The sequence below is a fragment of the Aulonocara sp. 'chitande type north' Nkhata Bay genome, linkage group LG9 (assembly GCF_057382095.1).
Source record: "Aulonocara sp. 'chitande type north' Nkhata Bay isolate Kocher_YH1m ecotype deep benthic linkage group LG9, A_spYH_male_GT1.1, whole genome shotgun sequence".
In the NCBI taxonomy this organism is placed as follows: Eukaryota; Metazoa; Chordata; class Actinopteri; order Cichliformes; family Cichlidae; genus Aulonocara; species Aulonocara sp. 'chitande type north' Nkhata Bay.
Genome location: NC_141352.1, coordinates 31,341,299 through 31,362,358, shown reverse-complemented (window position 1 = coordinate 31,362,358; position 21,060 = coordinate 31,341,299). Strand labels below are relative to the sequence as shown.

General features: G+C 43.9%; 1 protein-coding gene and 1 long non-coding RNA gene across 2 annotated transcripts; one reads left to right on the top strand and one right to left on the bottom strand.

Moving 5' to 3' along the window:
- Positions 1 to 499: 499 nt before the first annotated feature.
- slc22a17 (solute carrier family 22 member 17) lies at positions 500 to 21,006 on the bottom strand. Its single transcript, XM_086306949.1, has 10 exons — positions 20,452 to 21,006; positions 18,415 to 18,975; positions 13,807 to 13,910; positions 11,922 to 12,076; positions 11,383 to 11,548; positions 10,812 to 10,936; positions 7,136 to 7,241; positions 6,690 to 6,913; positions 5,910 to 6,021; positions 500 to 2,699 (listed from the first exon to the last, which is right to left on the bottom strand). Exons 2-10 carry the CDS (start codon positions 18,886 to 18,888, stop codon positions 2,423 to 2,425), a joined length of 1,743 nt encoding a protein of 580 aa, XP_086163075.1. The 5' UTR covers positions 18,889 to 18,975; positions 20,452 to 21,006; the 3' UTR covers positions 500 to 2,422.
- Positions 5,567 to 12,449, top strand: LOC147322511 (uncharacterized). Its single transcript, XR_015131100.1, has 3 exons — positions 5,567 to 6,057; positions 6,644 to 6,828; positions 10,779 to 12,449. It is a non-coding gene; the product is annotated as an uncharacterized LOC147322511 (long non-coding RNA).
- Positions 21,007 to 21,060: the final 54 nt, after the last annotated feature.

Sequence of the window (21,060 nt, the reverse complement as noted above, 5' to 3'; positions counted from 1 at the left end):
TTAGTCAAGCAGCACAAAGAGACAACATCTGTTATACAACCCTGCGTATAATGGGGATTACAACGATTCATTCATATTTTAATCAAACTTTGTTTGCTTAGGTTAGCTGATAATCCTTTCTATCCGCATTTCAAGAAAATCAGTTTTCCACACATCCATTTTACAAATATGCCTCCAAAATGTGTACAGAATAGGAAACGTGGATCATTGGGGTATTGATTTGGATATAGATAAACCCAAAAAGCCTTGTTAGCAACTGTGACGGGGAATATGTGAATAATATGACTTTAAAATCACCAAGAAACCTCTAGGCCAACTAAACCCAGAGTTACATGACCTCTAAAACATCATGGAGCACAGGACGAGGACAACATGCATGAAAAAGGAGATGCTGAAATTCCTGCAGAACAAAGAAGAACGGACAGGAAGAAACTTTCAAAGTGATTCTTCAAATGAAGTGTATACATCAAGGTTGCCCGAGTCAAAACTGCTCACATCATACGTTTTTTAATCAGTTTTATTTGACATGAAATCAGGCTATAGTTAATTGCATCACACTCATCATTGAACACATCATCAATGTTGTCAGACATAACATTATTCGACCCAAGTTAATCATAGTGATAATAATTATCAGTGTATAAGTGTTAGGATTTGAGTGCAACGTACACAGGAAAAGAAAAAAGATGTACCAAAGGCTGACGGGGAAAGAGACCATCAGCTGAGGTGTGCGTCCTTCATAATTAGTGCTCAGAGTCCAAATTAACCAAAACCTCCATCCTGTTTAAAATCACACACACACACAGATTCACACAGGTGTGAACTTGAGGGGGGAAAATACACTCATACACACACGGTTGAATTTGTGCCATACGTGATACGGCTTCAGCCAGCATACTAGAGACTGAAAACCTCGCAGGAGCGTGCTTGAGGAGGAGGAGTCAGGGGTTAATTTGGAGCTCCGGGGCCCTCTGCAACTCCCATTCAAATCCAATGGAGTGTAATCATCAGGTCCTTTCTCCAGCATGAATAAACATTCATTTAAAAATAACAGACGACCTCCATCATAACTCCACGTTCAGCTTCAGAAAAAATAAAGTAAGTGTGCCGTTTAAAGCACGTTTAAAAACTTCTACTAGAGTTTGTGGTACCCGTCTGTTCTCTTACAGCTGAGACTGGTCATCTAGAGACGTATTGACTATTAGCTTCTGAGGACATACATAAAAAAAGCCCTTCAGTGATTTCAGACATGCAGATAGGAATGTTGTGACGGTCAACAGCTTGACTGTTATTGAATAATGACACCAGAGAATGGAAGGTTCATTCCATGTCAACCCAGTTTAGCTTAATGCTTCTGGATAATTTACTAATTAAGCTTAAGAACAACATAAATATAAACAGACATATAAACACCGCTGGCTCCAGGCCAGAGTCAGTGAGTGGATTTCCACCATTTGTTCTCTGCTCAGAGAAGTTTTAGCCTTTGTTCCAAATATTTATAATAGCTGACTTGTTATTCCCTTGATTTTGAAGACTTCAATCAAATGATTCAACATTATTTAAAAAAAAAAAAAAAAAAAGGAAGAGAGAAAAAAGATTCAAAGTGCTTTTCCTCACTGCATAGCATACTGTACTGTAAGGATCCAGCCACAGGGTCTGCTTTAACACAACTCAGATGCCCCAGGAAGTTAAAGAAACTAACTCTAGAGTATTTACAAGGCGTTTAACCCCAACAATCCTGTCAAGTGTTACATCACACGTCTGAGAACTGTGGTTCCTCCTCCGCTCGGAGAGCTAGACGGTTTTACGACAAAGGTCACAGAAAATGGTACAAAACTGACTTTTGTACAGCTCTGAGGACATGTTGTGTCGTCATACGCAGCAAACACACGCAAAAAAAAGAAAACAAACACATGATTCCAGGTTAAAACAAATGCTAGGAATAACCGACGACCACTCTTCAAGTCAAATGTGCTAAGCAGCTAGCATCTCTGTGATGGACACACTCAGGATGGAGGATGGCGTGCAGCAGTGGGTGCTGGTGTGTTTCACGCGGCGGGGGCGGGAGCCGCCGTCCGGCCAGAAAGAGATGGAGATGCGTGTGAAGATTGTGTGTCTTCACAAGGACATTAACACACATCTGAACGGCGGGAAAAAGAGAAACACGAAGATGACGGCAGCTCCACCCAATCGCTAACGTCTGTAGCGATGATATGTTAAAAAGCTGAAAGTCTGATCGCTGTCATCAGTGTCGTGGATGCTGATCGGTGATGATCTGTTGCAGCCCTTTTCTCTCCGTCGCTCTGGGTTACCTATTAGGTTTTTATATTGCTTTGTCTGTCCTCTACATGAACATGATTGATGAAAAATGTCCTGGCTGTAAAAGTGAGTGGTGTTAACAGAGTCCGTCCCTCTGTGTATTTTAGGTCTCTGGGTTGGGGGTCGCCAGCAGCGGCACATTGTCCCGTCTCCTCCTGCCCAGCGGGGGGCGTCTGTACTGCTCACCGTCGGCCAGCGTCTGGGGCAGTGGCTTCCTCTTGCTCTCGGGCAGCAGCAGGATGGACAACACGGCCAGCAGAGCCAGAGAGGAGTAGACGACGTGGTGCAGGAAGTAGCCGTAGTGGTTTCGCAGGTCCATGAGAGGGGAGCTGAGACGGCCCACGCAGCCCAGAGCGAGCACGGCTCCTACACCGCTCCCTCTGCACACACACACACACACACACACACACAGAGTTAACTGACAAGATTTACTTACACTTAATACAATTTCTGCTTATCTTTTCATCAATTATCATTTTTAATAATAATAATAATAATAATAATGGATTGCATTTATATAGCGCTTTTCTAGGCACCCAAAGCGCTTTACAATTCCACTATTCATTCACACACTGGTGCAGGCAAACCACAGTTGTAGCCACAGCTGCCCTGGAGCAGACTGACAGAAGCGAGGCTGCCATATCGCGCTATCGGCCCCTCTGAGGAACACCAGTAGGCGGTAGGTGAAGTGTCTTGCCCAAGGACACAACGACCAGGACAGAGAGAGCTGGGGGATCAAACCGGCAACCTTCCGGTTACAGATGAGCTTCCCAAAACCCCTGAACCACAGTCGTCCCATTTTTCCAGTTTTCTTTAATGGTAGTTTCTTTAATGGTAAACATGGTGACTCAGTTAAGCCTTTTGTTGATGACTCTATAACTAGGTTCAGCTGTTGTGTTAGCCCAAGCTTATTGTAGTTAATTACAACTAAACTAAATGTGAAAAAAACATTTTAAGTCAAAAATAAAATAAAAAAATTTGAAAAAGAATCTAAAATTAAAATTTTGTGAACTTAAAAACTTCTTAGTTTTAGTATCTGTTAGTTTGGCCAAATTTATTATCCCACCTTGCCTCATGAGGCTGCCACGCTCGCGATTATTGAGATTTTCAAACAGTGTGTTTTTTGTTATGCCTGTACTGATGTTCCTAAATCTTGCCTCTGGTATGACACATTAATACTTGATAAATAAATAAACAAATAAATAAGCAAAAAATAAATAAAACTAAAGGCTAAACTGAAATGACTAAAGCTGCTCTGGAAACCAATTAAATTTAAGTGAATTAAAACAAAAAGTCAAAAACGAAAGAAAAAATATTTACAAAATGCAAAACGCACAGCTATAATAACTATAAAGATTTGATGAACCCAAACTCATTAAAAGTCTCAGCTTATTACATCTGTTACAAATAATGATTTTTTTTAAGGGGGGACCGATGCGTCCTTTTCAGGCCTCGGGGAGGTTTTCGGAGCAGGTCGTCCTTCCCGTCGTCTGTTGGGCGCTGATTGTTTTGCCCTCACACAGAGTTAGAAACGATGCTTGTTTGTAGATCTCACTGTACTTCAAAGCAGAGGTGGGACCAAGTCATTGTTTTGCAAGTCTCAAGTAAGTCTCAAGTCTTTATCCTCAAGTCTCAAGTCAAGTCTCAAGTAATGTCAGGCAAGTCAGAGTCGAGTCTCAAGTCACTGGTGTAAAAGTCCGAGTCAAGTCACAAGTCTGAAACTTTGAATTTCAAGTCCTTTCGAGTCTTTAAAACAAAAAAACGAAAAAAGCATGTTGCAGTTATGCTAAATGTAAATATTAGACCATGTAATTTTTAAATCTGTGTTTTTCTCAACACATGACAAAATAGTGAACTTAGAAAATATACACAAATTGTGAAATTGCACCTCTTTAAAATGCAGCTCAATTAAACCTAGCTCCAAGAATAATTTTCACCGACAGTTCTGAGATAAGCTGCATGTTATTCTTGGATGCGGTTGTAGGACCGGCTTTAAAATCGCATGACAAAAATATCATACACATTAAAAAAAACTGTATCACCAACGTAGCCTGGAAAACATTTGCTAGTTAGATGAAGTCAGCTATCTCATCGTAGCATATTTATATGCATATTTATAATCATACGGTTCTTGGAGTGAGTGCATACACTCATGAAGTTTAGTAACTTCAGGTCACTGCAACAAGCCCAGGTACAGTTTACCGACGGATGGGTACAGGACCTTGAAATGCACCGTGTAGAAAGTAAAGACCATCGTACATATTATAAGTTTACCAGTCTCACAAATTGTCGTCATAAATACACATTCGTTAACCGTTTATTAATATAACCTTTGAGCTCAACGGTAATTAATTAGTAGTGGAAATAATTTCTGGTAGCATCACAGAAATGTAGCAGTGACAATAATATTGTATGCTGTAATCGTACTGGGCAATTAGTGATACAAAAAACCTGTTTTATCCTGTGAATAAAAGTATATGTTTTTGTCAATGTACCATAATAACAGAAGCGAAACGCAATATTGTGTCAGGACAATTCACTATTTATGCACAATAAACATAGGAGCATAGCGCGACAATTTCTGTTCAGCGCCAGACTTGCTTGTAACCTATATCACCAGTTATGTTGTGAAAATGACGTATTAACTACTAAAAAACACTGACCTTCGTGTAAATGCTTGGAGCAGACTAACCTGTGAGCTGGAGGGTTCTGGGACGTTATATTTGATCTTTGAATGGCTGCAATCCAGGCCACCCGTCGCCTCTTTGTTACTTCGGAAACATGGCTCGAACAATTTCTCTTCAACGACGTAATCCGATAACAACCGATCTCTTTACCCGTCGGCTTCCCGTGGCTGTCATGCGACCGGCTATTGCAGTTAATAATACAACAGCTTCTTGACATTTTTGTGTTTCTTTTTATCGCTGTGTAACTGATTTTAATTGAAAGCCTGCGTGCGCTAGTACCTCTTGCCACGAGTTCCCAGAATCCTTTGCGGTTCTACCCGAGAATGACGTCACATTTTCAATCTCTATATAATATGCATGTTAAATTTTATATTTGGGGTAAAATATCAAGTCTTTTCAAGTAAACCGGTTCAAGTCCAATTCAAGTCCCAAGTCATTGGTGTAAAAGTCCAAGTCAAGTCACAAGTCTTAGAACATTTTTTCAAGTCAAGTCTAAAGTCATAAAATTAATGACTCGAGTCTGACTCGAGTCCAAGTCATGTGACTCGAGTCCACACCTCTGCTTCAAAGTATTCTCATCTCTCTTCTCCACAAAGTCAATTATTTTCTTAGATAACAGATCGATTTTTTTATACTAAATCTGGAAAAATACTTCCATTGTTTTTGAAACTCCTCCTACTTAGAAAGACAGCTGTTGTTGTGGTATCAAATTGTTTAATTTCCTCTCTTTAACATTTGCTGCATTTCACATGTTGTGATTCATTCTGGCAGCCCGCACACGCTCTTACTGACAGAAAAACATCAACGCCTTCTACGCTGGCATTTCTTTTTCACCTACACTACAAGAAGGACAACATCGTAGTAAAAGAGCTGCAGAGTGACTGTAGAGTGCTGCTGTGTTACCTGATGATGGTAGGCATGACCTCTGCAGTGAAGAGGATGCAGAGGGAGGCGGTGGCTTGGGAAGAGAAGAGACCCAGCACTGAGAAAATCGTGATGGCCGTCTCACTGAGATCTAACAGGGGGGAGGAGAGCAGGGATAACCTTTGAGGTGTAGCATTTCTACCATGCATCTATTATGACATTAGTTTTTCTAATTTATGAATCAAACTGCAACATCTTGCTTCCATGAGCCTTTGCAGATCATAGGGACCAATAAACATCCACTGAGAGGATCCACAACACTCACCACTGTCCTCTCAGGCTTTGATGCATGATTAAAGCTCAGGGCCGGACACAGCTTTGACTTTGCTGTCACTGCAGTGTCCTACATAAACTGAAAGCCATACTCGGTTTCAGCCACAAGGGGGAGACCAAGATTTGGGCAACAGCAGATTTTCCATAGACAATGTTGTCGAGGGGGAGCAAAAATTAAAAAACACAGGTCGGGTTTTTCCATTAACAGGGCTGAGTGGTTTGCTCCTAATACACTTCATAATGCCTGAAGTGAGAGCAGTAGGATGTGTGAGAGGGATGGATCCAACATGGCCCCAGAATCAGCATCAACTTAAATTCCAGTCAGGATTTGAACAAACAAAGATTTTAATCCGAACATAATGGCTCTCTAACAGCAGGGTACTGAAGTGAAACTGTGCCCACCTTGACTTTTATTAATAGCCTTCCTTACTTGACTCTAGATTTACTTGGAGAAAACTATTCTGCTACCAAGTAAAGCCGGCTTACACTCCATGAGTCCCAGGAGGATCAAAGAGGCCAGCCCCGTCATCGTCATGGAGAGAAGCAGGATGCCGCGGCGACCGCACCTGTCTACGGTCATCCAAAGCAACAGCCAGGCCCCACCGCCTGCACACACAGAGAGCAGGTACGTCCAATAGAAGCTGGGGGCGGTGCCCCTGACGTCACCTCGGAAAGAGCTGTAACAGTGACTAATGCCGTGAGAGATGAATCTGAGGGAGGAAGGGCAGAGAAACAAAAGAGTAAGCACTCGTGTTTCCAAACAGGTTTTAAATAGAAAAGATGAGCGAGCAAAGGTGAGTCTCGCAGCACTTTAAGCATGAAATATGAGGCAGCGGCAGCCAGAGCTGTAAATGAGACACTGCGCAAACACAAAGGAGTGACTCCAAACTGCTGCGTTGCTGAAATAATGTCAGGAGTGTGAGATGACTTACGAGGTGAAGCCGAGCACGCACATGTTCTTCCAGATGTTCCTGCTGTGGAAGAGCTCAGGGAAGGACAGGTGGGGCTTTGAGGAGGGGGCTGGCTCTGAATCCAGCTCTGCAGAGGAGAAAAGAAAAATGACAGTCGGGTAACACAGACGAGGACGGCCTGACCTGGTTGCTCGCTGATCAATCGCTCGCTGTCAGCTTATTACTAGGGGGAAAAGAGACGTGCAGGAGGACACGCGTGGAGTCTCAATCTGGCCATAAGGAGGCCATTTAATAAACCGTACAATTACAGTAGGAACCACAGTGATGTGTTCATTACATTAGCATTTGTAAGCTGTGCAGAAATGTTTAATAAAGGATCCAGAACATGAGACAATTTAACTGTAAGTCAACAGCCAGCTGTGAGGTTTAAGAGGAAAGTCTAAGAGAAAATGTCTCGTTGATGTCAGAGATCAGAGGAGTTCAGCCAGACTGCTCTGAGTTGATATGAAGGAAACTGAAGCTCAAATAACCGCTCATTACAACCAAGGTACGCAGAAGAGCATCTGAATACAGCTAAGAGCAGCAAACTGAGATTACAATTGACAAAGCTCAGCAAAACTGCCTGCTCTCATGGGACGGGATTTCTGCCGTCACATACAGAGGGACGTGTCCGAATTTGATGTAAACATATACACATCGATCCGTCCTGCCTTGTGGTGATGATGTAATGGTGTAAAGGATATTTTCTTGGACCCCTTAGTAGCAAGTGAGCATGCCTGAGTATTGCTGCTGACCCCGTCTATTCCAGAGTGTCTGACGGCTACTGATGGCTGCTTATCGCAGGACCACGTCACAAAGCTGAGAACATCTGAGAACGTCTCAGACTGGCTTCCTGAACATGAAACATGAGTTCACTGTCGTTAAATGGCCTGCACAGTCACTGCAGTCTAACAGACAAACATGCACGTTTGGCTTGTGGTAGAACTGGAAATTCGCATCATGGTTGTGCAGCCGACAAATATGCAGTTATCAGCCAATCAGGAACACTGAGTGTGTAAAAGCATAGGACTAAGTGGAGAGAGAAATTCAAGGCCTTTAATGGATCATATGAAACAAATGAAACATGATGTTCTTCATCACCTCATACTGCTACACTTTTTCCGACTGCAGCGAGACCTCACTACAGAACTGTGTCCTTGATCTGTGTCTGCCGCTCACAGACGTCAGCTATAAAAACATACAGGGAGTGCAGAATTATTAGGCAAATGAGTATTTTGTCCACATCATCCTCTTCATGCATGTTGTCTTACTCCAAGCTGTATAGGCTCGAAAGCCTACTACCAACTAAGCATATTAGGTGATGTGCATCTCTGTAATGAGAAGGGGTGTGGTCTAATGACATCAACACCCTATATCAGATGTGCATAATTATTAGGCAACTTCCTTTCCTTTGGCAAAATGGGTCAAAAGAAGGACTTGACAGGCTCAGAAAAGTCAAAAATAGTGAGCTATCTTGCAGAGGGATGCAGCAGTCTCAAAATTGCAAAGCTTCTGAAGCGTGATCATCGAACAATCAAGCGTTTCATTCAAAATAGTCAACAGGGTCGCAAGAAGCGTGTGGAAAAACCAAGGCGCAAAATAACTGCCCATGAACTGAGAAAAGTCAAGCGTGCAGCTGCCAAGATGCCACTTGCCACCAGTTTGGCCATATTTCAGAGCTGCAACATCACTGGAGTGCCCAAAAGCACAAGGTGTGCAATACTCAGAGACATGGCCAAGGTAAGAAAGGCTGAAAGACGACCACCACTGAACAAGACACACAAGCTGAAACGTCAAGACTGGGCCAAGAAATATCTCAAGACTGATTTTTCTAAGGTTTTATGGACTGATGAAATGAGAGTGAGTCTTGATGGGCCAGATGGATGGGCCCGTGGCTGGATTGGTAAAGGGCAGAGAGCTCCAGTCCGACTCAGACGCCAGCAAGGTGGAGGTGGAGTACTGGTTTGGGCTGGTATCATCAAAGATGAGCTTGTGGGGCCTTTTCGGGTTGAGGATGGAGTCAAGCTCAACTCCCAGTCCTACTGCCAGTTTCTGGAAGACACCTTCTTCAAGCAGTGGTACAGGAAGAAGTCCTCATCCTTCAAGAAAAACATGATTTTCATGCAGGACAATGCTCCATCACACGCGTCCAAGTACTCCACAGCGTGGCTGGCAAGAAAGGGTATAAAAGAAGAAAAACTAATGACATGGCCACCTTGTTCACCTGATCTGAACCCCATTGAGAACCTGTGGTCCATCATCAAATGTGAGATTTACAAGGAGGGAAAACAGTACACCTCTCTGAACAGTGTCTGGGAGGCTGTGGTTGCTGCTGCACGCAATGTTGATGGTGAACAGATCAAAACACTGACAGAATCCATGGATGGCAGGCTTTTGAGTGTCCTTGCAATGAAAGGTGGCTATATTGGTCACTGATTTGTTTTTGTTTTGTTTTTGAATGTCAGAAATGTATATTTGTGAATGTGGAGATGTTATATTGGTTTCACTGGTAAAAATAAATAATTGAAATGGGTATATATGTGTTTTTTGTTAAGTTGCCTGATAATTATGCACAGTAATAGTCACCTGCACACACAGATATCCCCCTAAAATAGCTAAAACTAAAAACAAACTAAAAACTACTTCCAAAAACATTCAGCTTTGATATTAATGAGTTTTTTGGGTTCATTGAGAACATGGTTGTTGTTCAATAATAAAATTATTCCTCAAAAATACAATTTGCCTAATAATTCTGTACTCCCTGTAGTTCAGTCTTATTGTTAACTTTGATATGCCAATCATGTGTAGGTGGTGCCGTGAAGGATTATTTTATAGCATGTCCTTACAGCACATCTTTATCATCTTGTTGTGATAAATATAGGTCAGAGTTATGTAAGCCTCATCTAGCCTCAGGTGCTGAGATACTTCTCCAGGAGAGAAACACGGCCAGCAAATACATTCACACCATTTCTCTTTAAGACTTGTTGCTACATGAAACATTTCCGCACGTCATCAGTATTCCTGAGTGTCCTTCCTGCTAGCGTGACAGCATTACAGTAACCACCCAAATAAATCCCCATTTTAATTTGATCTGAACTGTAATCACAACAAAAGGGGATGTTCTTTGATCACTTTATCTGTGAATGAGAGCTCGACATAAAAGAATATGGACAAATTTAGGTTAAAAGCTTTGTGGGGGGGTTTAATACACTCAGAATGGAAACATAACATGTAGATTTTGCAACTATTAACAACTATCAACCTCAGTACAGCTAATGCTAGCAGAACACAGAGGTCACTGAACAGTGCAAAGTTGACACTACGTAGCTGGAAACATTTGACATGTAAACAGTGGCAGAGCTCAGTGGTCGCCTGGCCTTAGGCCATCTTTTAACAGCAAGTCATTACGTCCCATTATGTTTCCATTTTAATGCAGGAACCATCCGCTCTTAATAAATCATGAATAGTAATTGAGCATCATTACCGCTCTTGGAAGTGGTGCGTGAGAGGGTCATATACATTGAAACACACGGCCACAGTTATGAATAATGCAGGCTTCGTAAGCCGAGCGCCTGGCGCTGAACCCTGCAGTGAGGTAAAGTGGGAATTTGTTCTCCGTTTACAGAACGAGGATCTAACGTCAGTGCTGCAAACACACCTGTGAAGCTCTCGTCGTCCCTCACGTCTCTGTTGGAGTTTCTTCTCTCGCTGAATGCATTCATGTCTGAAGATCGCTCCGACAGAAGGAGCCAGCGAGGAGATTCTGGAAACACCCCAGGAACTCTGCAGGAGGAGGAGGAATATACTTTAACTCTTTGATCTCAGGTGACCTTTACTCAGCACTAAAACTATTTAGAAGCTTTAAGGTTTTGTTGCTTTCACCTGAATTTGCTGCTTCAGTATAAAAACTAACCAGCACGGGTCACAAAGAAGCAAAGTTCTATAATCCTCTCTTATTAAAACCTGCAATTCGCTGCCAGTAATCTTTTTATAATCTCTGATAATGCGGTATGTTACCCAGATCTGAGAGGGACTGCGGACCTTAAACAAAGGAGCTCTAATATGTTCTGACACCAGCTCAGTGTGAAAAGGGGATTGGAATCAATACCATCTAACAAAGCTTTTAATAAGTCAGCTGGCATCAAGGCACTACGCAAAACCACTCCCAGGTTCCTTCATGATTCAGAAAGTAAAAGCCTGAGTAAAAATAACAAGAGACACATTCCTACCCGTAGCTGAGAAAGAGTGTTAGTGGGGCGGACCCAGCTCCCAGCAGGCCCCTCCAAGATTGGCACCCGAGGGCCACGGCCAGCAGCAGCAGCTCCCCGGCTACAGTCGTCAGGCCAGCCAGCGTGGTGGCCATCAGCCTGAGAGACGGCTCACACAGCTCCAGACCTGAACAAACAACACAATGTCAAAGCTAACTAATCTTTTATTTACACTTTTCAGATTCTGAAAGGTTAAACATTAAAAAAAACAAGGGAATATAAATATCATGTGCCCCAAAACTTGGTTCCATTGAAATATAATGCAAGCTAGAAGAAGTAGATTTGATCACTAGGCCTCATTAGCGGCACAAGGAAAAGGAGAGAGGAATTACTGAATTGAGACTCTCTGAGATTTCAGGTGAAGTTCAGGTAGGTGACTGTACTGTGGAGGAAACCATCTGTGCATGACTGTTTGCATATTACAGTGTTTGTTCCTGTGTGATGATCCGTGGGTTCTGATGAAACAAATGACGCCCATCCTTCAAGGCTGAAACACTCACGGGTGATATACAGAGTAAGATAGACTCCCGCGCTGGCCGCCGCCAGACAGAAACGCATGACGATGAAGACAGAAGGATACGGGGAGACACACACGAGCACCCCGAACACCACCGAGAGGGTCAGAGAGGTCAGAAGGGTCTTGGACCTGCCCAGCCTGCAGGGAAGCACAGAGATACAGACACACGATTAAAACTCAGCAAAGTAAGCAAACACAGATTCAAATTAACAGGGATAAATTAAAACACATGTACAGGAGCAGATGCACAACAACAAATCACACTGTACATGCTGATAATGCAGCAGCTGCTCGTGTGCTTAAATATTAACACGGAGAGGGAATAGAACAGAAAATAGGACAGGAGTCTACTGACAGGGAGCCACCCTTTGAAGTCTACACTTTTACAGCATCATTAAGCATTAATGCTGCCATTATACTTCCAGTTTCATGTAGTTTACCAGACAAACAAATTAATCAGAACAATTTAGAGCTCGCGAAGAGTTTAGAATAAAAAAAGAAATAAAAGAAAGAGCCTAAGAAATGCTGCAATCACAGAGGCTTAGGGAAGCTGCGTTTCCAAAAACAGCTCAAGTGGAAAGCACGACTGTTCACTAATGAACGATTAGCCAGTTTTTGTTTGCTTGTTTAGTTTCTAACATGCAGCTTAGCAATGCTCCCTTTTCTTCTTCATGTGCCCCCAAGGAGGCACCATTAATTCACCGGTCTAAACAAACAAATGCTATGCTCAATTGGTCAGCAAATTAATGAGAGCTGTTAGCTGTGGCATCATCTCCCTCGCAGTTGCCCCCAAAAACTAGAGCTTCCCCTTCAAACGACACACACTGGTTCACTTGTGTGACTCATCCGAGGCCACTGAGCAAAATAAAGCATGCAAATTTAGCATAAATGTATTTGCCATTAATTGCTTGTGGGAGGTAAATTGTTTGTAATACAGCCATGAGATTTTCTTGAGTAAACAGCAGTATTTTTCCTCCATCACAAATTATATCTTACTGTGATAAATAAAAAGAGTAATAAATTTCTCTTTTGGCCTGAGGCCACAACTTGCTGTTGGATAGAGGAAGCACTGGCAGGCCACAGTAAATCTATAGAAAATTTCATTCTGCAAACCGTGCTACTTTTTCTGAGTGTGTCTCTGTGTGCTGCATGACGACTGTGAGGTAATGAAACTGCAAAGTAAGAAGAGGACAGAGAATAATGAGGAACAAAATGATCTGACAGCACAGATGTCTGCACACAGACGGGCTGGCTTTTATTGGAACATGTTCCCAGGAAGCATGCCCATGTGGGCCCACGGAGGGTAACTGTGGGTGAACTGTGGGGCTGTGCACAGAGCACGCTCACATTTATGGTGCACAGATGCCACAGCGGTGTTGTCCTTCAGGCTAGTTCATGGAGGTCACGGTTCAGTTTTGTCCTTTTGGGTCCCCACTATGGACACCCCACAGAAATGGGCCCCTTGTAGGTTAGCCCATAGCAGTTTGGGGTCCCTGTAAAGGGTTTTCTGTGGGAAACCCATAGTGGGCCTACAATGGGCCCCATTGGATGCTCCTCTCTGCTAAATGTGAGCAGCCCACAGTCAGCCCGCACTATGGGCTGCTTCACGGTGTCCAGATGTGCCCTACTAATCACCCCAGTACTCAGCCCACAATGGGCTGCCATTGTGTGCCGTGTGGGTCTGTCCACAGTGACCAAACAAGAAAGGCACAAACAGTCTCTCCAAACTGCCTCAGTAACTTATTAACTCACTTTTTGGCTGTATGTGTTGTCCTTCCGGCTGCTGAGTGTTCATTCCTGATGTTTGCTTGCCATGAAAAACAGACCTGCAGGAAACCCTGATGGGGGTGTGTGTGAGCATACATTACCTGTCAGCGGCGTAGCCCAAGCAGAGACAGCCAGTCAGGACGCCCAGGATGAAACACACCTCCTCCACTGGGACCAGCCAGTACTGACCACACACCAGATCCCACTGTGAAGGGAGAGAGGTCTGTCAGTTAATATCCAATCAAGTTAGCAACAAGCAGTTTCATTTTCTTTGTAGATGGTTGGTCTTCCATCATTTCCAACAAAATCTGCAAAGCTTGTGACTGTTTGGTAACTTGTAACATTTCCTAATGGGCGTGACAGTAGACAGCCTAGCCTCCACTGAACTGCAATAAGCCTTCTCTGCTTTCTTCACATGCATTGGGTAAAAGGCCAACTTTAAACAACATCCTGCAGAACTACTCAAAATGTGGGACAGGGAGACAAGAAATAAAAATGGTGACATCTGGTCAGCCTGGGCAGAGGTGCAGAATCGCCATGTAAAATTACTGAAATAAACTGTTAGAAACAATGATCCCATTATTGTCCATTTTGAACCCAACTCCGAAGCAATATATTTATACACCTCACAAGTTCAGGGGACTGGTTGAATGCATCAGTTGTCAAAGATTGCTTCACTGCTGATATTTTGGGGGCATTTAGCAACAAGACACCTTGTTAATTATACTTTGCCCACTTAGTGCTTTGTCGCTTTTACAGTTTCATTTGGTAAATAATTGGCGTATTCAGCAAAACTCTGCACAAGACAGTACCTCCTTTTTTTCCTCCTGTCCAGTTGAGCTAAAGATGAATTAGGTTTGATTAATGGTTAGTACTGTACAACATGGCACCAGTGTGGAAGTCTCCATTCCTGTGTCGGACAAATTTATAAGCTGAAAAGCAAAAAAGATTTTTGCTTGTATAAAAGTCTCTTTCAGTGTAGTTTAGAGAAATCAGCCTTTGGCTCCTTCAACTCTAACATCACTAAACACTTTCGTAATTATTTGATGGGCTCACTCACTAGTTTCAGGTCATTAGAGGGAAAAATGCTCAGCTCAGGGATTAATAATTAACCTCACTAACCAATGGATGACATCGAGGTGACTGCCTCCATCTTGTTTGTGATCTGTGTTTTTCTTTAACCCCCTGATCATTTAACAGCATGTTATCCCCACATTTGTTCATTTAGAGGCTGCATAGTGTCTGCCATCTACTGCAGTGTAAGTATAAAAATAAATAACATCAGCCAAAGTAATTAAATCTAAATTGTTCACATCCCTCGGTAATAACCACCACACAGCAGTGGAGTTAAAAGTGGCTACACCACCCTCAAAAGACAGCTCAGTAGCACAGTCTAATAAAGGGAGCCAGTACGCTTGACTTACTAATTAATAAATGTGTTATTTGACTAATTAAATTAACAAAGTCAGAGATTTTAGTTTACAAAAAAAACCAAAGTTTTTTCTCTGACATTAGTTCTGGCCCATTTATGCATTTATGCAAAAATGATATATACACTCCCTGGTGTAAACACAGCTGTCTTACAATAGGGATGAAAAGCCCATTAGACAAATACTAGAAACACAGGAAGATGTAACGACATTACACACATGCATGTGTGTGGTCACGATACATATAGTGGGTGTATTGCTATAATCACTCGTTAGCACCGCAACAATAAAATGGTACGAGGTTCACTGAGTGGATTAGAAAACAAATGCCCGTGTGACTGCATGAAGCAGTTCAGCCACACAGAAAGTCAGCACATCTGTTAAAAAGGAAATAAAAAAATAAAGATCTCTGCTCTCAGATCCGAGTTTAATCACATTAAGCCGACCCACTGATTTGCATTTACAGCTGAGTCCTGCTAACGTCGCTTCCTGTTGGCTGCTGAAAGCAAAATGGTTTTAATGATCTAGAGGGAGACTGAGCAGAGGGCCGTGATTTTTTTGTTATTTAAGCGGCCTTACATAATTGGAACCCGTGCACAGAAACATTAAAGCCCGTCACATAACATCAGCTGTCCCGTTGCTGAGACGCGCAGTCACAACAGTGAACACCATGCAACTCGTACGCGTGGAATGCTGTGGAAGACGAGGATGAGGCGAAAATGCGCACAAACAAGTCCTGAAAGCTACCAGGCTGGTTTAGAGAGAGAGAGAGAGAACCAGAAAGCAGCAGGTTTGTGCCTCCAGTAATAAACAAAACCTGCAAGCATGTCCTCATAATATCAACATGAACAACCGCTCTAACAAACTCGCAGCTCACACGTCACAAATTCATAGTTTTACATTAAACCAAAGACAAAGGATGTTAAATATCACTGTTTTATATTTCAACAGGCATGGCAGTTTGTGTGCATTAGTTTACAGATCTACAGCATAGAGGTGGTAAGTAAAGTTTGCCTGTATTAAAGTGATGGTCTTTATTGACCCGTGGAAGCGATGAGGCTGATCAGAGGCGGTCCTGCTTCCTGCTTGCCAGACTGCCAGCAAAGCAAAGCAGCTCTGGAGGAACGCTCAATCACCCTCCAGCTAGCTGATGAAATATGTTAGCCTGACTCTAAAAGCTCAGGGACAGAGAGGACTACAGGCAAACACTTCTGCTAAAGTCTTCCAGTGTCTTCAGCTTGCTGCAGTGGTATGGGGTGGGTTACAAGCAAGCTGCCCTTACACCATAAATTAGAGCTGGGTGTGGTTCCCCACATGTGGGCACAAAAAAAGAAACAGGCCAAATAGTGATCAGCCTGGTGAGAAAGGTTAGCTGCCATCAAGGACTGGGCTGACAGTCTTTGAAACAGAGGTCTGGGTGAAAACGCACATCAGCGTATGTCAGAACATCACACACAGAGTGCCTGATATCAACAAAAACAACCGAGACAGGTAGAAAACAGCAGTGGTGCCGATGACTGGCTTCATTGTTGTGAACAAAACGAGCGACATCAGTGAGAAACAAACCTCCACTAGCATAATGAGCCACAGTTCTTTTTAAAGGACAAATATTATCATATTCCACTGAAGATAATCTTTCAGCCTGCCTGCTGGCTGTGTACACACAGATTACATGAGACACAAACTGCAGTGTAAAGACTGGAAGTTGTTCTCACAGCAGTGAAACAAATGATCAAGGCTACTCAGTTTTAACATCATAAACACTTAGAAAATGCACTCCTGTGCTTGTGCACGGCTTGTTCCGTCAACTTAACACTGGATTATAATGTTACAGCATACAATACGCTGTAATAGCCTTAGTTTCCAATCATTTTCTTCTCCTTCTGTGGCAGAGTTAATGTGATTGTAAGCAGGGTCTGTTCTCCTTTAGCGAGGTGTTGATCTCTGACATTCTAGGCATGGTTCTCTGAAGAAACATGTCTTACAACATGCCAATATGACGTGGGTTAACACACATTTCTGAATGAGTCACCGGATTGTCGAAACTCACTTTGCAACCATCATGTCAAGCAAATTGTAAAAACCAAAAACATCAAGGTGCTCTTCTCCTCATGGCCAAACTGGTCAAATGAAAGAGGAATAAGCACTGGGTGCTTAAAGATCCACAAAATGGGCTTTGATGTGTGAAATTAGCACCTTTGAGGTCTGACCTCTGACAATTCAGACAACACATCCCTGAAAGCCCTCTCTCTCTCTCTCTCTCTCTCTCTCTACCTTGATGGCATCGATTGAACTCACATTTGTCAAAGACTCCGTGTCTATTACCCATCTTGGCTCAACAATCCTCCACACGGCCAGAGCTGAATGAAAGTCTGATGATGCTGTGACATCATAGCAGTGGCCAAAACTCATCCCTAGCAGAGCTGCGAGGGCTTCGAAATGATACCAAACTACTCAGCTTTACCAGTGATTCAACCAGAGAAGGATAAAGACCCAGAGAGTGAAAGTGCTGTACTTGAACACGAAAGAATCGGTTAAGCAGTATTGCATAAGGAGCAAGAGCAGACTGGGATGTGCTGTACACAGGTTATGGTTACAGTTATGACCAATCAACAAGCTCTGATTTCTTCACACACATGCATGAAGAAAACCTGTGGTGAGAATAAAGCAGACCTCTGAAGGGTCAAAGTTTCTGCTCCGGGCTCTACAACCTTCTGTTTGGCATTTTTTCAGAACTAAGCTGGTTCAAAGGGAGCGGTGCTAAAAGTGTTTGTTCTAGATAGAAGATAAACTGCACTGAGGCCAAGTATAAGATACGGAAGGCTTCTTTTTTAACATAAACCATGCAAAGCTACTTGAGGAGGCCCGGTAAAAAAAATCCTCCGAGCATAACCGATCCATTTAAGTGTGCAATGCTGTCAACATCATGCTTTGAAAAACGGTGAAGGTAAGAAAACAGAGGTGCCATTTAAAGTTAACAAGACGACGCATTTAAAAAAAAAAGTGATCCTTCAGAGGAGCTGGCAGGAGACTTTTTGTCCAAGTCGTTAGTATATGTGCAGCTGTATCATAGTTCTGCAGGGCATTGCAAAACAGTGAGCATTCATGATCTGTAAGGCTATGGTGAAACAATATAGTATGAAAAAGGTTTTTTTATGATTTTAAGGCTCTTAAGCTACACCTGAAAAGAAGTTCATCTTCCCTTCACCAAGCTAGAACAATCATCCAGGCCAAGACCATAATTAGAGAGCTTCAAAGGATCCCACAGTAAAACTTTACCTCAGTGACGATGTTGTTCTTCAGCCCCTCTGTGACATTGTAGTCCCATCCATTCTCGCAGTCCACCACAGCAGACTGACTGCTATTGGTATACTGCTTACACTGGGACGGGCCCCCGCTGTCCCCGGGCCGTCGCCCTTTCTCCCAAGGTACTGAGGCGTTCAGCACTTCAGGCGATGGCAAGGGGCCCGGCAGGTGGCAGTGGTGGTGAGGGGGGAGGGTGATGAGAGGGTCCGAAGAGAGCAGGAAGGCCAGGAAGAGGTTGGGCAGGATGGAAAGCGCAATCAGCACTCTCTGCTTCTTCCGGCCCAGAGCCAGCACCATCACTTCACCGGTGGGGGGCAGCGAGGGCGGCGCGGGGATCGAGGAGGAGGATGGCGCTGGGGAAGAGGGCACAGGGGAGGAGGGGAGGGATGGAGGGGGAGCTGGGCAAGGAGATGGGGAAACTATCGGCGGGGAGTCCGGGGATGTCATTGCCGCTGGAGTACTGAAGGCAGAGGACCAGGATGGAGGACGGTGAGCAAGCTGGTCCCCGGGCAGAAGAGTAGAGCTTCGGTAAAACTGTGTGAGCAGAAGGTTACTCGTTATTATTACAGATCAAGCACCAATATGGGACACAGATATGACGCTCTGACATGTCAACACCACACAGTCCACTTAGCTGCTTCAGTTTCAAAGCTAAGCCCATCTTAATAGAACAAACGCATCCACTGTTTATAGATAATAGATAGAGATAATGTTATCTGCCAGTGCTGCTGTGATATCGCAAGAGACTTCCTTTCCTGTGTTACAGATCCTCTCAGAGCTCTCTGCATCACGCAGCAGAGTAGCCACCACTTTGATATCATTAATATGTAATATTCACCCAATTTTTCAATATCCTGCCCTAAACATTAGCATCAGCTCAAGAAATCCAGCACTACTCAGGCTCTACCAGGAATTCTTCATCAATTCAATTTCCAACAACACGAAAGAGATCCTACATTTCCCATGATGCAACTCGTAGCTGCTCTCATCGCACCTCCAACTTTCTGTTTCTGTCTTTGAACACAGGCCCAATTCATGACAACCCCTGAAGGTATCACTGCATGCTAGTTTTGAAGTGATCACAATGTGTCTGAGTGAAACAGCAGCTCTGGTGGACTGCACGCTGCATAAGCTTTGCAAAGTTTTACGATGACAGGTCAGTGAGGCAGTGCACTTACTCCAGCCACTGCATTCGTATTTATGTGACATCGTCAAACAAAACCTAAACGCTCCGTTTAACCTGATACAATCAGAGCTGTGGGTGTGTGTGTGTGTGTGTGCAAACACCTGTACAGGAAAAGAACGAGATTCTTTCAAAACAAAGCCTGATTATCACGAAGCCAAGTATGTCTCAGTGTGGGATTTTTAGACAAAACCACCAATTTTAATAGCATCACATTGAGCTTTAGGGAAGTATAATATATATACTCATTACTATTATAATCCATAGCATAAGAAATGTCAACATAAGCCTCTAATTAGTGTGTAGAAACTGTCAGCTACTGGCTATAACACATTTCACAGGCTTTGTGATGCCAGTCACAGCCTGACATGTTGTTGTTTACCCTGAGCTAAATGGAAAAGCGGTGGGTGTTCTCAGGGACCCCACTAGCAGCCCTGAGTGCTCCCCCTCAGCAGCAGTCTCCTCTGCAGGTGCACATGGTGCCCCTCCGTGGGTCAACGTCATCGTGTTTTCCTCGCACAGGGCCAGGAAGTGTTGCTAAGAAAAAAAGGAATCCCACAGGGTTATATAAGAGCTTTCGCGCGAGGAGGGGAAAGGACACGGGGGGGAGGGGGGTGAACAAAGAGGGAGGGGGCTGGCTGGGCTGTACGCCGGACAGAAGAGCAACGAAGCAACGAGGGAGAGAACAGCAGCGTGATGTAGGGGCGTTAGAGCAGCTGGGCCGGGCGGACTGAGCAGACACCTGCCCCGGCACTCTGGACCAGCACACACAGCCAGTGTTACACACCCCTGTGCGGCCTCAAAACAAAGCGCACACTGTTACTCACCCTTTAAAGCGACGCTAACTGTGAGCCAAAATCCTGCCACCCGTCGTCTCTCTGAAACATCCCAAACATCGCGGGCTTAAGAGAGGAGGACAGCGGATGAGTTTCACCGCGTTCACACCGTCTCCTCCGCTCTGTCTGCCACACAAACAGACATGTCTGTCCCGGAGAAGTACCGCAAGGCTCGGATGAACACAATCGTTTGCCTTTGACACAGGCAAGGACACCGGACTCTCCGTTAGTCCCTAAACACAGCCAACGTCCCTCCGCCGCGTGAGCATATGATGATGCCGCCGGAGGAGGGGTTGATGCTCCGCTTGCTCCTTCACTCCCACCGTCGGTTGCTGTGTAACGGTGTTGTTTAGTCCAAGTTTATCCCTGCCGACATGACACAGAATAATTCAACAATAACGCACAACTGTGCCCGGCATCACCTTAAAGGGGCAGGCGTCGGCAGGAAGTGGAGCGAAGGACAAAGACCGGGTGGAAAACTGCGGAGAGCCGTGTCTGTTTAAAGGGCAGTAGCTCCGCCAGCGGCGAGTCTCACTTCGAGAAGAATCGGCAAACATCGCCAGAGCGACAGCCCCCCTCCCTCCGCCCGCGCCACTCAAT

What these genes read in the sequence shown, in the direction of transcription:
- slc22a17 (XM_086306949.1), bottom strand. Translation starts at nt 18,888, where the DNA reads ATGACATCCCCGGACTCCCCGCCGATAGTTTCCCCATCTCCTTGCCCA. An exon ending in GGACGACGAGAGCTTCACAG is followed by an intron (nt 7,242 to 10,811) that starts GTGTGTTTGCAG and finishes TCTCCTCTGCAG; the next exon opens with AGCTGGATTCAGAGCCAGCC. An exon ending in GTCATGCCTACCATCATCAG is followed by an intron (nt 2,700 to 5,909) that starts GTAACACAGCAG and finishes GTGTGTGTGCAG; the next exon opens with AGGGAGCGGTGTAGGAGCCG.